We start from the raw sequence: 15,697 nt of genomic DNA on the forward strand, positions 1-15,697 counted from the left end.
TTTGTTTTTTTCCCCTTCCAGCAGGATCGCCATCAGCAGGCCACAGTATCAGCAGGAGAACAGTGGCATCTACACTATGTCAGGTAAAAGATGACAGACTGATGCAGGTACATTTTGATGTTTGATTTCTTTTATGTTTTCAAATAAATTAATTGCGCAAAATGTTACAGGCGTGACCTTTGAGGGGGAAAAGGGCAAATTGAGGAAAGCAGAAATCAGATTTTTGTAGCAGGTTTCTGGTCTCCGGTGTTTGTACGGCTGAAAACGTTTTCAGCTGATTCTGATTTCTCTTGTGCAGCCATATTAGAAGAACATCATTCTTTTTTTTTGTGAATGGAGGTGAACTCACACTGGCTGTGTGAGAGAACAGTCTGCAAAGTTATTTTTAAACTATGGCATAATATTGGGGTTGACATGTTAAACTATCCTTCAGTTTACGTTAGTGATCAACACTAATCAACAGCAGACTCCTACAGAATGAAGATCCTTAACTCTGGGATTTCCAAAAGCCTCCCAACATTTCCAAATCCAGCCAGTTTTCTGACAGACAGAGGTTGGAAGCTCAAATGTTCAGTCTTCCTGTAATCTGCTAAAATACTCTCATTGCCCGATTGAACCGCAGACGTGTTTTGATATGCCGTAGAAAGCACGGTTGTCTCTAAAACGACGACTTTATGTCTGTGCTTCCTCTGAATTGTGTTTCAAACATTTTCACTGATGCTGAAAATGGCAAACCTTCACTGTTCTTCAATTGGTACATGCACGAAAAGATCAATTTTTAAAACTTCACAACTGGCCTGTCACCAGTGGGGGTTCATTAAGCAGAAAATTTACCAAAAGTGAATTTTTTGGCACAACTCTTTTTTAAAAATGTTTTAAAAAAAAGTTTTCCAGGATATTAAAAAAAAAGAAAAAAAAAAAAAAAAAAACTGTTTTGAAACATTTAAAGTAAACCCTCTCCATATTGGAGTTTCTCAGAGATGGACACTGTACAGAGCTTTGCTTATCTCTGCGAACGTGACTTCCCAGAGGAGCTCGGCATTAACAGCCGTCAAAGACGATCCGTCACATACCAAACTTGCACATGTACCTCTTGTGCACTGGATGCTTCTTTTGTCTTGATCGGGGGAGAAATTCCAATCCTAACAACTGCAATATGCCCCACGACTAAAACTCAAACAAAAAAAAAAAAAAAAAAAAGGTAAATTTGGTAGAAAACAGCGCTTTGCTCTGACAGCATCAGCGCCACAAAACCAGAGTGGGCTGAGACACTGGAGGCTTTAAGTGTGTGTGAGCTGTGGTGGGTGAATGTGGCAGGCGGGTTTTTTTTCTTTCTTTTTTTTTTTTATCTAGCTGGAGAGAGACACCATGTGGTGAGGATGCCTCCTGCTGCTCCAGCAGAGGCGCACGCTTGCAATAGCAATGCTGCACCCATCCTGATTAACACAAGTCTGTTTTTAAGCAGCTACCGCAATCAAATATATGTCACATAACACAACTTTTATTCAGGATTTATTCCAAATTTAACCTGAAAAAAGAGAAAAAGCACCGTTTCTTTCTAAATGAAAGAAAAGAGTTTCTACATGACATCATTCAGTTTTGCGAGTTAAGCCCTGACACACAGTACATTATCACACTCCCGAACATTTTGTGGCATTTGGTGTGGGATCCATCCACTGGGGCAGGGTTTGAGTGACAATGAGGAGCATGCACATACTCCACAATGCGCTGCCAGCACTTATCATTTATCTGCAGAGAACCTGTCCTCTGCAGGTGCACACACTCCTGCCTTCTCCCACTTGTGAAAGGAGCAGTTTAAATAAAATACAATAAGCACCACAATAAGAACATTTCTTGCTTTTCTTTTTGTTGTTTTTTTGTTGTTGTTTTTTTTCAGACTGCTCTCATCAGCATCACTGCGAATGTGAAAGAACACAACTTCCCTTCTTTAACAACATGATAGCCTGCAGACCAAGTGTGAGGTCGTAGCCGACAGCCTGTTTGTGATAATTGTTAGCCCAATAGAGCTGGTGTGTGTGCATGTGTGTGTGTGTGTGAGAGTCTCTATATACGCACAGATGTGTGTGTGTGCATGTGTGTGTGTGTGTGTGTGGGCTGACAGCTGGCCAGGTTTGAGTTGGTCTAAAACCATGTGCGCTCTGTCAGGGTTGTACAGGCGCCTTCTTTAGGATTGATGAATTGCCTGCTTTCTTGATTAAACCCTCCGTCACTTCCCAACAAAACAAAAAAAAACCCAACACACACACACGCACACAAAAAGGGTTAAAAAAAGAAAGAAAGAAAAGACGAGTTGAGAGGAGAGGTAACGTGTCTGGGAAATCTGTCATCTGCAGTCACATCATGTTCACATGTGATGTGCAGAAGCTTTGACATTTATTACCCGAATATTAAAAACTAATTCACATTTATTTTGAAGCCCTCCATCACTTGACAGTTCAGGCTCATTTGAAAAGTTATCAAGTGTTCATAGCAGCACTCAGCCTCCCCGTTTCCCCCGCCCCTCCTCTCTCAACCTTTTTGCTTTCCTTCACCGGCATTGCTTTGATCCATGCCAACTCCCTCAGCCAATTAGGTCTATTATTCATGCTTTGACAGTAAATCTTGATATTTTGAAAGAGATTGTTTGTGCATTAAAAAAAAAAAAATCTGTCTTTGAGTTAAAAAACAATGCAAATGCATTAGTTGAAAACTCCCATATTAAACTTCCTTTGCGCATGTTGGATTGCAGGCTGCCTTTATTACCAGCTCAGCGACGTATAGCATTCGGCAGTCGTCCACCTGATGAAAAGGTAAATCTAATATAAAGTAATACATTTGCATATCTATAGCGTTAATCAAAAATAAACACTGACATTGGCCCTGATCTAACATAATATGGAGAGCAATTATTTCCCTATCCATTAGAGGAACTTCAATTAACAGACACTAGACAGACCATCCTTCAGAGGAGGGAAAAAATAAATAAATATGGAGGCTCAAAATTAACTCTGGTTTGCAAAATATCTTGGCAGGATGACAGTGATTTTTGATTTTCAGGAAACAATATTAGAATTCTTATTAAACTATGTGCATCTGCTTTTAATTTGCTCCAAATAATTGGAAAATGCAATGGAGCTTTCCAATTAAAGCTCCACTTTATACTGTTTAATAATACCCTCATAATATTATAGCTTATGAAATGACAGGTGAGTTGGTGTATGAATAAAACATAAAGCCCTGTAATAAGAGACAGGAAAAAAAAACCAGAGACAGTTGTTGGGGGGCTTTTAAATGCTCCACATAATTTGCATATATTAATCTCCTCTTTTCAGCCTTATCAAGTATTCCACTGTATTTGAAGTTAAAATAGTCGTGACAGGCAGGGGTACGCTTCGTTTTTCCAAGGATTTATTACTTGTATAATTCTGGATCTTTAATAAGCCAATATGACTGATCCTCTGAGTTCTGTGGAATTTGGTTAATTGTTCCAGATGGTGCTCACTGATTATGCAAAATTACTTTCTTTCTCCTCTGTTTTTTTTTTTCCCTCTTCTCCCCCCCCACCCCACCCCTAACTACACGATTTCTTGATTGACTAACATGAAGAAAAAAGATTATTTTTGGCGCAGCACTTTCATTAAGAGGCTTCTCATCAGGTTTCAAACAAAAGTTCCATCTTATCTCCCCCGTGTAGTTCTAGGCAAGTCTGTGCAGAGGGAGGAGATCAGGCAGCTCTTATCTCCAACCATGATGAATCTCAACTGCTTCTGCGCGGCTCGGGTTATATTTTAGACTAACACAATTCTTTAGGCTGAAAGATTAAAAAACATGACCCTTGAATGGTGACATAAAAGTTATTATCAGTGTATACCACGCTCTTCTCACTCCTTTCTCCCAGTTTTATATGTGAGCGATTGATGAAATTACTGAGCAGTTTGTTCCGTCTCCCCCCTGGTTTTTCTTTTTTTTTTTTTTTTTTTGCAGCTCCAGCTCTGTCCACGACTCGCTAACATTCTGTTTTGCATCAGCTAAACTGAGCTGAATGAATCATTTATGGAAGTGTTACGGGGGAGGCTCGGGCAGATTTACTGCCACGCTTTTTACTTTAGATGGAAAGGGATTTCTATGAAACCGATCTTGATGTTTGAAGCGATGCCAACGCTTGCATCAAGACATGAAAGGAATGCTCTTAAAACCCGCGTTTTGCTTCTTAATTTTCCTGGTCAGCGAAAGGGAAACTAGGGGCAGAGTGTTGCAAGGGAGAGAACGGTATTTACACGTAATGCATTCACGCACACGTACTAAAACAACCTCCTAAAAAAATGAAATGATATACAGCAGTGCAGAATTTAATTCTAATAAAGCTGTAGCTAATAAATGTGTGTTTAAATCAGCTTTTTGTGCTTCTTTTCATCATGACATAGCAGATTAGCTTCAGTGATTTAAGGTTAGATACTGCTCAGCATGTAAGCAGTGGGTTTATTTTTGCCTCTGGGGGATCTCCCAAAAAAGTTGAAATTGCTTCAAATCACCTTGCCAAAAACAGATTTTATCATATTTAATATTTAAAGTGCAAATAACATTTTCAAGTACCTTCTTGAAGTGGCACCCTTAGTATAAATGAAATTATGAATAATTCCATTTTGGTCATTCAAGTTAACAGGAAGTGTAACCTCAGTATAAGCAAATTCTGCAAAATAGACTCAAAATGATGAAAAGAAAGAACAAAAAACACGCAAATGTTGCCCGTTAGCATCACACATGCTTTTGTCTTTCCAGTTTTCTAGATAAGTCGAGAAACAGGAAGTGAAATTAGAAGGGGCATTGGTCAAAATTCAGCTGAGTTGCAGTGATTGGTCAGGAAAAAAAAAAAAAAGCAAATACAGAAACTGTTAAGATTTGTGTCAAATTTGCAATGACTTTTGGGAATTGCAAGTCCGCGTCAACCATAGGGGTGTCAGATTAGAAAAGAAAAATAAGTTCTGTTATATTATTCCTTTACAAATAGTCAATAGAGTAATAATTGATTACATACAACACTTATTTTAATTGGTGACTTGTTTTTTTGTTTCTTTTTTACGTTTCCAGTGGTATTGTGTTTATCTGATGATGAACTCCAAGTCTTTGACGTCAGAATGCCTCCTTGCCATCACCTTAATCTTTCACTCTCTCCACAGATTGTCTATCAAAAATATTTATTCTGACTCGACCGCTCCAAAGCATTAATATTTCTTCCAGTGGGAACAAAATACATTGGTGAAACTCAAAAACTGCACCCTACATTTAACGGGGGTGTGAATAATTTTGAGGTTAATTTGTATAATTCAAACAAGCATTGCAGCACTTTTACACTCGGACATGGGAAGATTTTCAAACGCAGCAAAAGAAAGAGTCCATAGGAGCTCTTCAAACAGTTTGAAAGTTTATAAGCAGGCGTTATAAGGCTGATATGCTGTGAGAAATAAGACTTTAACACATGACAGCATAGAGACTTTGTCACAATTTTATTGGGACAGGAAATGGAGTTGGTTCACTGGCCACGAGCTTTCCTTTTCCCACAGTTTTTCTAATGGCTGCAGATATTATTGTTGCATATTCAAAAACCAAAGAAAAAAAAAAGAAATCCAATAAAATGTGATGAGAGTCAATTGCACTGAAATACAGCTTAAAATAATGACTTTTATTCATTTCATATGTCAGGCCGGTCTATCCAGGTCCGGCTGCCAAACGCGATCAATCCCAACGTGATGGCGCCATTAAGTTTTTGAGGATCAATCCTGTGTAAATCCTAATGGATTTTTTGACTGGAGCCTTGAAGCCCCGAGGCATTTCTGGACCTTTATTACAGTCAAATAAGGGACTTTAAATGACTTTGCATTCGGCCAGACTGGACTGTGGAGTCTCATCCCTCATTGCTTTCTATCCGTCCCTGAGATAGAAGCGGTGCTCCATTAGTTTCGGTGTCCAGACGTGGACGGCCTCAATGGATGGGCCTGTCACGGCTCTCTCATTTGCCCCCATGTACAGCAGGGTTTGTTATCACACATCTAATTAGAACTTGATAAAAAATATTTCACAAAAAATCCAGTCATTAAATATAGTTTAAGGAGATTTATGGTCAAATATGCCTTAAAGATCTTTTAATGGCTCTGCTGACTTGTTAAGTTTGTAATTAATGGTCTTCTAATACAAAGTGTGGTGTGATTTAGAAAGCACAATGAGATTCTGGGAATGAAGTCGTTTTGGAAAAGGGCATCTGGGGCTCCCAGAAGCCATATTAAATAGTTCTGCTTAGACTGCTTTGCTTAGAACCATAAAGTCTGCTTTGAAAAGTTCAAACACACCAGTGTTTTCACAAAGATGAGGCCATTTTTATGCTGTGGTGCACCGAATGCTGCATAATTATAAAGCAGCCGCAGCAGAAGTCTCCACTCCTTCTGTAATGCCGCATGCATTTTTAAAGTGCAAAGCATAACAGTTTAATTTGAATAATGGGAGATATCTCTTTTTTAAAGTCCCCTCATTCTGACAGTAAAGCTAACAAGCAAACAAGTATCCAACGGCAAATGCATTACACCAGAAACGGTCTCCTTTTTCGTCATGAGAGTAATGGTATCCTTATTAGCATAATTAATGACAAATGGCAGTGCAGCATTGGTGAATTGGTTCTGGGGGATGATAAATTGGTGGATGCCCAGGTTAGTGGCTGCCAAGGAGGCCTCTTTGGCTGTCATCCCTCCTGCTTCTGCTCTGGCGCAGTTCATTACTCACCATGTGAGATGCCACATTACATTGCCCGGTACTGTGAGCACGGAGAACTTAATAACGCCACCCACAACCACGCGGGGCCCGCTGCTTTACCCACAGTCCAGAGGGCAGGTCTCTCTGCGAGGGCTCGCATTCGCGAAGAGCGAGGGCTGCACGGGAGCCGTCTCCTGCAGCTCCGCTGATCAAAACAGATCACACGTCAGTCACTTCTTCAGGGGAGTTGAAACCATATGACCCAGTCGCCCGAGCCGCTGAGTGTTTCTTGTTAGGATTTCTTGGGGCTCGCCACATCCCTCCCATCATTACGGGTTAGTTTGCCCACAGAACCGCTAATTAAGAGGGGATTTGTGTAATTGTGCCTTCTGCTGCGTCCCATCCGGCACATGCAATTTACTGCCAGTCCTCTGCCAGCTTTTACACTTGTCCAGAGAGGCGGACGCCATTTATGCACACATTCTGCTGCACATTTACCAGCAGCCACAGCTGGGGATCAACGCCAGTGGCATGGCAGTGTCTTAAAATACTCCGTGCTGCTGATTAAAGTCTGATCGTCAACTGTTTCTTTTCAGCAATGCTCCCAGTTGCAGGCTAGCAGACATGGCTCTCCTGTCACTTCTGAGAGGTTAGTGTTTCCAGTGACAGAAATAGGTTCTGTTAGGTTCTAAAGCTACGCATGTCCCTTATGAATTTTCACATGTTACAACCACAAACCTCAATGTGCTAAGCGGAAGGAAAATAATACATTCAAAATTTTTCTTTGCAAATGAAACCTGAAAAGTCTGGCATGTATTTGTTTTCAGCCTCACTGTACCTTTACTAAAGAGCTAAAAGTCTTTAGGTATGTCTCCATCAGTAAGTTTACTATAGAGGTTGGAACAACTGACTTAAAGTTTTACCTCCATGTTGTGTAGAATTTACTATGATAAAACAGATGATAAAAATAAAATAACTCAAATACTGATCCAAAAATGAATGCACCCATCATCAAATAGGCTACTTCAAACTGCTTATAATTACCTTTAGTCATATTTTCAAATGTATCTGTTTTTATTCGCTCTCTTATGAAACCTAAACTCATTCAAACCTCAAAAGTATTAATTATATAACTGTGTTGGCTCTCTTCAGGTTTTGCTGACATCAATAAAATTTTATTCATGACTTTAAAATCGCAATTTTATCATGATTGTTGTTGTACTGCGATAACAATAAAACACTTTTTTTTTTTACAATTCTCAATCAGACTGAATCTGGGAACGGCTCTTCAAGTCGTGTTTCAGGTTGTTGTCCTGCCAGAAACCGAAACCGTAGCACCAAAACTGTCGCTTATTTAGCTCTATCCGACTTCCCAACTAACTCTGACCGGTTCCCTTGTATCTGCTAAAGAAAAGCAGTCCCTCAGCATGATGCTGCCATCATTTTTTCACTATTGGGATGAAGTTTTTTTTTTTTAGCATTTCCGTTTGTTGTTTCTTTATGGCTTTGTTTTAATGTTTCCTTTTGTAAAAATCAGGTTGATGGTGTTCAGCTCCTTCAGATTTACCATGACTCTCCTCCAGTATTAATCCTCTGCTCAACTGGGTTGTCAGTTTCAGAAGGCAGCAGTATCTTCATAGGTTTGCCATAGTACTGTGCTGTTTCCATTTTCAAATGATAGATATATATGTATGCTTAAAACAGAGATATAACCCATCTGTGTTTTACACTTGTCAACAAGCTGCATCCTGACCCGTCCGCTGTGTTGGTCTTCATGATGCTGTCAAAACGTCTCAGAACATCTGCAGTTACACTGAGATCAAATTATGCTTTAGTGGATTCAGCGGCATTAAATGAGGTGATTCGTGAAAGGATTTGGATTTTTTTTTATTTAAGGATTTCAAAGTAAATTCCAAAAGCGTGCCATACTTTATTTACGTAAAGCCATGTGTCGCTTTTCTCCTACTTCAAATAAATAAACTCTGAATAAAATATACTGGAGATTTTGGTCGTAAAGTGGGGGGAGAAAAAGTGATAAAGTTAAAGGGGGATAAATGTTGTTTCCAAGCAATTTGGCATGAGAGCCGTCCAGCACACAGCTGGGGCTGACTTTTGGCTGAATCTTGCCATTGGATTTTTAGCAGTGCTTGTAACAGATGTAAACATGAGTGAGTCATTTAACCTAGATTTTATTTATTTATTTATTTTATTTATTTTGCATCTGTCGTTACAGAAACATAGATTCAATTCTTTCACTGTATGTCCACGTTAAGTGTGGATCATAAAATACCACTGTCGTGCAATTTCAACACTTTCTGTGAACTGGACAAAGAATAAAGCTTATTTAAAATTATGTAGCTTCTTTGCACAATTCCTCATGTTTCCACTTCCTTTGTTTCTTCATAAATCAGAAACATCCAGCCGTCTCATCCAGAGGTTTGTAACCACAAACAGATTCCTTCACTCCGCCATCCGCATTCGCAAAACCTTTTCCAACTTACTTACTTTTTTTTTTTTTTTTTTTTGCTGCACATTCACATAAAATAAAGTGAATATTTTAACATAAAGCCAGCTGCTGTCAGGAAGGTTGCAACAGAATGCTCCACTCCCACTGCAGCGAGGCTGAGGAAATAAGCCGCACACATCCAGAGGAGACAAATAAAAATAGATTCGGCATGTAATCTGTTTCAGTATCAGTGTTTTGTGCATTTTAGAACGTTAATCGACTTCCCAGTAAACATTTAAATTATTCAAAATTTACACTTCCGCTTTTGCAAATCTTTTTTTTTTCTTTTTGCCTTTTTTTACTCATCTGTCTTGCGGTTTTAAAAAAAGTAGGGGAAAGATAAAAGAAAAAGAATGAGTTTCACAGAGCCATAGTCATTAAAAGAATCTGAAAATAGCAACTCACTATCATCTGTTCTCATAGCACGGGTCAGGAGCTCTGACACCTCCAAAATTCCTCCTGTCAGGGTAGGGGGCCATTTGTATTCTCTCTCATTAGGCAATTTGACTAATGACCTGCCGCGGCTGCAGAGCTACTGAGGGACCCAGAGCCTCGCGCCCTCTCCCTTGCAGCCGCCTGAACACACACCCTCTATTGGAATGGCACAGATGGCATGCCCGGGCGACAAAATAAACTACAATATGTCTCTGAGATGCTGTCAGGCCTGGGCACCATTTCTCATGTCAGAGTGGGGCTAAGGGCTGTGAGTGGGCATAGGGGTCCTCCTCCTCCAGCTCTCTGTTCATCTACTCACCATTATCTGCAGTGGTGACAGAGAGCCGGGTTCTGCAACTAGAATAGCATTTCTGTGGTCTGCATGAAGAATAAGGCTCAAATTGAACGTCACATCGACACTGAAGGGATTGCAATGCCTAGCCCCGCTGCATGCAGAGGGAAGGGATTATTCAGGTGTTTGGAATGTGAAATGCAGCAGCTTCCGGATGAGGCTTCCGAGCTATTTTGGAGCGGTTTCTCCATTATTTCTGTGCTGCCGAACAATAGAGCCGCACAGGAGAGGAGGTTCATTTGCGCTCGCACGTCGTTCCTCGCTTAATTCAGGGGCTCAGACAGATTCGCCCGTGTAATCACACCAGACGGAGATCAATGCGGTTCTGCCGGATTAGTGAAGTGTAAAATAAAAGTTCATCAACATTCCTGAAGTGCTACTCCTGAGTGGTGGCTCAGGTAATATGGGGTATGCTCGATCAGCCACGCATATTTTCCCATCAGTCAGCGCTGCGGCTTTTGTGTTTGCGCGCGTGCGCGGCGGCGTATGTCGGAGGTGTGGGAATGCGATGTATGGTGTTGCTGAGGTCCTGGGTGACAGTGCATCCAACAATGAAAGAGTGAGGGATTAGTGCTCAGCCCAGCATACGAGGGAGCCCTTCCCGCCCTGAAACAGCCATTCATCTGTGCCCAGGGGCTGGAGATGACAATGCAGCCATTGCTCATTGCACCTGACGGAGCCATTAATAAGGCAATGATCCACACGGGGCCTGTGCTGACTTCGTTCTTTACACTACAATCACTCAAGCCACAGGGTCCTCCTTACTTAACACCGCCGCCGCGCTCACAGCCATCATCATCACTACCATCATCACAGCCACTCTACCAAAAGTCCTGCCAGATGTTTTCCTATTGACTCCAAATGCCAAACAGGTACCCGGCTTCCCCGCACTGCAATACGCTTATGAGGTAATGGAGTGTAGCATGGCCACTTGGGCGGGTGGAACATGCTTCATGCTGGGATTTCTACTCAGAAGATTGGATTTACATTATTTTTGCCCTTTGCACCCTCGGATTGCTCCGTAGTACAGCATCCATCCCTTACCGCCAAGTCATCTGCTGCGCCTCTCCATTTGTCTGGATGTAAGATATGCTCTGTAGTATAGATGGCGGAGGAATACAAAGTAAGATCTGGTTTTAAATGTAATCCTTGAGCAATAAAGAAACTCTCTGGCCTTCGGCTCTCTGCATCCATCTGTCCGTGCCGTGTAGATCCATCAGCAAGCACAATCTCTGCTTCCCATTGCCAGTTATTGATTTAAATGTATTCTCCCTGCCTACCTCTGCCCCGGCGTTGGTCCTGGCAGCACAAAGTGGCGTTCACTTGTGTTTTTAAGGTTGGAACAGCTGCCATGCTCTGAATAGGCACACATTAAGAGCTAATGTAGAGAGATGCATATCTGTCCTGTATTTTGAAATGTTTTTGATCACTCCTGCTTTGGGCTGGGCTTAGGCAATGAGGTTATCTGTAGCATCACCTTTCAGGTTGTATTATTTTAATGATATTTAGTATTTTTTTAATGATAATCATGAAATCAAGCGCGTAATGTTAATGATGCCACGAAGATTAATAGTGATGCATCAATCACAGATTTGTAGCCAAATTTGGAAGGCGTGGAACTGCCAGCATTGATTTTGGAAAATTGTCTTTCTCGCCTTTGGCAGAGGCGACGTTTCACTGTGTGTGTTACAGAGGAGTCACTGCAAGAAGGAATCTTGTACTCACTTAAAGCAAAGTCATATTATTTGGAGTTAACATGTTTTAAACAGTTTGTAGCATCTTTTATTAGCAAAGAGCATAGTTAGCAAAGTTGGTATTATTAACTTTGAACATCAGTTTTCTTATTTTTTCAAAAAACTTATGTTACAGAATTTCTCAAGCTGCCAACATTTCCAGATCCAGCATGTTACAAAACACACAGAAGGTAAAAAAAAAATCAAAAGAATGAAACAAAGCACTTTAAAACCTTTTCTAAGCTATTATATTGACTTTCTGGGTAGTACTTTATGATTGTTTTGTCTGTGAAAGGCACTTAATAAACTTTATTGAGATACTTGTTCTAACGCATTCAACTTCCAAATACCGAAGTCAGCTATGGGTCAATTCCCCCTTTGGTCAACAGCTGATTTCTCATTATATCAAAGTGTTAACATTCAAATATTAACTAAGACAACATTTAACCTGTTATTTTAATAATTACGTTCATCAAAGCTTGCTCACGTTAGCATTTAGCTCAAAGCGGCTCTGTGTCCAACCTTTAAGAACAGTACGGGGTAATGAGCAAAAAAAAAAAAAGCCATGAAAAGTGAAAAAGCTTTCCTTCTTTGCCTGCAAGGTCACAGCCACACTTTGATCACAAAGATCGCATTGTATTACGGTCATCTCCGAGCGCCAAACCCTGCATCCCTGTAATAACCGAGTCGCTGAAAGCGTCAACGTGAGGAAATATTTTTATCATGTCAGAACTGTTAAATATTGCTCCGAACAGGAAAGGCCGACGCGATCGCCAGCTCCCAGACGGTGACTCACAACCTTGGCTTACATTTATGAGTTCCCTTTCGCGGGCCAGCGCCGTGACCTGACTGTGGGTTAAAGAGAAGCAGTTTGAAGCTCGGCCCCTTGATAATTTGGAGCCGTGGTCGGGAGCCAGCGCCGGCAACTTTTATCACTCCAGAATTGGGAGTTTTACAAAGAAGCCGAGCAGCTGCAGTTTTCCCCCTTCAGCGTGGAAGCGAGAGGCTTTGTGTCTCCTGTCACCCCGTGTTAATTTGGGCCCTAATGTATTTTATAAACAAAGGGCTGCTCTCTAGCCTGACAGTCGTGACACCTTGATTCCAGTGCAGGATGCATGCAGGACGGGGTTACACCATTAATAATCAACTGGCAGCCATCACACCATTTTAACCACGATCATTATGATAAAGGGCATACACTTAATTACAGGCCTGCTTAATTATAGCTCTGTTGAAGCTCGTTTGTTTGGTCAAATGCTAATTATACCACCACGCTCCTGGCAAGTCCTCATTTCAATCCACTTTTTTTTTTTTCTTTTTTTTTTTGCGCTGGCTGAACAGTGCGGCTTATTTTCATGCAAATTCGATATCTCGTGAGTGTTTTGTCTCCCCTCTATACGCTTTTCTGTGCCTACAGTGCGAGCGCGTCTTTGTTTCAGAGGTGAACATCTCTCAGACAAGACAGAATCAGGAATAATCAAGAGTAATTAAACTGGAAGAGGGCTGGGAGAAGGGCTGGGCTGGAGGAGAGAGTGGAGGTGCTCATACACAGTGAATAAAAAAAAAAGCCTTTCATCTTTTCTCTGTAGACGGAAGGCGGGGAGGCGCTGGGGCGGCTGGGGATGGTGATAGCTTTGCTGTTTTGTAATCCTGCATTTAGACTTCAGAAAGTAGTTGCATTTAAGGCTACAGATTAAAATGTTCTGTTGGTTTAAAGTTCAACTTTGTTTCTCTTTCTTTCTCCTCTCTGCAGCTCTCGACGATGTGCCATTTATGGTGTCGGAGAAGTTTCACGTAAAACCTCAACAGGTAAAGAAAAAAAAAAAAACAATCCTCAGGATCAGATGACAAATGCGCGATTGTTTCCTGATCTTAAATGCAACACGAGAGTGAAAATGAGTCGTTTTCTAGTGCATCTCTTCAGACGAGCAGTAGCTCCCGTTTCCTTCCTTCGTCTACCTTTCCTTTCCTTCTTTGTCCTCTCCTTTCCTTTCTTCCACACTGAGAGATGAATGCGTGCAGTCAGGCAGAGCTGACTCAATGCAGTCCATTTGGCTGGCTGGCAGAGGTTGTCACTGCAGCCCCGTTTGTATTGACAAGGAGCTGGAAAGGATTAAAGTTTTTAAGTATGCTTACTTAGCCTTGAGCCTAACCGCCATGTTTCTTCTGTGTTTTTTTTCTTCTTCCTCCTTCCTTTCCCCCCTTTCCCTCCTCCTCCCCCCCTGCTTTTGATTTCAGATGCAGCAAGTCAGTTTAATGGGCATTACGATCAAATCCCTGGCAGAGATCGAGGAGGAAGTGAGTAGAGGCTGCAACGCTCGGCTGCCGCCGCCGCCGCCGCTGGCCCAGAATGCAAAGCAAACGGTCTTGGGTTGTAATTAAGTGTCTGAGACAGTGAGGCCCTGTTGGCTCCACTAAGCCCCAATTGAATAAAAGCATGGCCATGCGAGGCAGCCTTTCTCTCCTAAAAGTGTTGCCTCCTGTTCCAAGAACTGTTGACTTTTATCCCTTTATTCTTGCCTCCAACAACTCAATCATGCATCTCACACAGCACAGCGCTGCAGAGCTTAAAGGCGCAGTTTGGGTGTTTAAAAACTAATTTCTGTTAAAATTTTATAAGATGATAATAATTCTCTGGACCTCAAGTCATTATTAGCTGATCCAGGAGGACTGGATCGATACCAAGGAGAACTTCTACCACCTTTGACTAGTCCAGTCTACCGGATGGGCAAAATAATATTTGGTGATGAATTTTATTTATTTATTTTTTATCTGGCTGATAGTCATTGCCACAGAACAATAAACGTGACATGACAAAAGAACCTTTTCCTTATCGTAAATGAAAAACAATTTCAATATTATTTCAACAAATAATCCATCGGAACTACAGCTTCTTCTCCATCTTTGATTGCAATAGAAAAATTAGACTAGATCTGCACAACGCTAGAAATTTGGATTGTGACCTTATTACATCCAAACAGTTTCTTTGATCTTTAGCATCTTGGACCAAATCATAAGTGTGGGGTGTGGGCATACACTGCACCAAGATGCTAAATGTATCGATGGCATGGAAAGCATTTATTCATGACAGTTGGAAATGGCAACCTATAAATATTGCACGTTCGCCCACAGATAAGGTGATAATGATATTCAGTAATGTGAAGCCTCTTTTCAAAGTCTTGTGTATTCATTTTTGCTGTTTGCTCTCCATTTAGCATGAGCCGATACCACCGCGCATCAGGGTGCTACTGCAGCTAACCAAACAGAGAAACAACAACGGTCCTTCAAAATGCAAAGCTTTTCAAAGTAGAGCGGGCATAATCAATGTAAAATGATCAGCTTACTATCTAACATTTGTATTTTCTCCATCTAAATGTGGACCAGGGAGCTAGGAGACGCCCATGTCTGGTTTAATCAGTCATCAGGTTTTTTTTAGTGTATGTAGGACGATCATTGGTGATGCACTGACTCCAACTTTGCATACTTGTGGAAATAACCGTTGCCTTTTCCATGAATCGTCACCCAAAGCGACTCACGTTGAGCTGTTAGCGTCAGCATCTGAGACTCTGCTAAGACACCAACAAAGTTATCTAGTGCAGTTAAGATAACAGGTGCTTACGATATTTCAACACGACCTCGCTTTAGAATCCCGAGCTATAACCTTTCGGAAGAGCTTTTAGTTTCAGATTCGCCATGTTAAACTTTTTAATCTCTCAGTCAGCCCCACCGTCGAGAAGGAAGTGACACTGTGCCGTAGAGCAAATAAAAAAAGAGCTTCAAAAGTTCTCCCCATTCCTGATGAAATACTGTAGCCTACAGGCATCTGTAGGAAGGAAATCATCTGTACGCGGCTCCTTCCCTTTACAGCTCAAGTGTTTGTGAAAGCGAGAGACAGAAAGAGTGCGCATGTCTTTGTGCGTTTCGCTGTGT

At 41.2% G+C, this 15,697-nt stretch overlaps 1 protein-coding gene and 1 long non-coding RNA gene across 2 annotated transcripts in view; both read left to right on the plus strand.

Annotated features, from left to right (window-relative positions):
* Positions 1 to 14,585, plus strand: LOC103146964 (uncharacterized). Its single transcript, XR_477213.2, has 3 exons — positions 1 to 83; positions 13,521 to 13,576; positions 14,006 to 14,585. It is a non-coding gene; the product is annotated as an uncharacterized LOC103146964 (long non-coding RNA).
* Positions 14,586 to 15,168: 583 nt separating this feature from the next.
* Positions 15,169 to 15,697, plus strand: part of LOC103147257 (multivesicular body subunit 12B-like) — a 28,112-nt gene continuing 27,583 nt past the window's right edge. The window contains exon 1 of the mRNA XM_016678483.1: positions 15,169 to 15,175. Within this exon, the coding sequence (XP_016533969.1) occupies positions 15,169 to 15,175 (7 nt within the window). The remainder of the gene's footprint in view (positions 15,176 to 15,697) is intronic.

The sequence above is a fragment of the Poecilia formosa genome, unplaced genomic scaffold (genome assembly GCF_000485575.1).
Source record: "Poecilia formosa unplaced genomic scaffold, Poecilia_formosa-5.1.2 Scaffold5, whole genome shotgun sequence".
Taxonomy (NCBI): Eukaryota; Metazoa; Chordata; class Actinopteri; order Cyprinodontiformes; family Poeciliidae; genus Poecilia; species Poecilia formosa.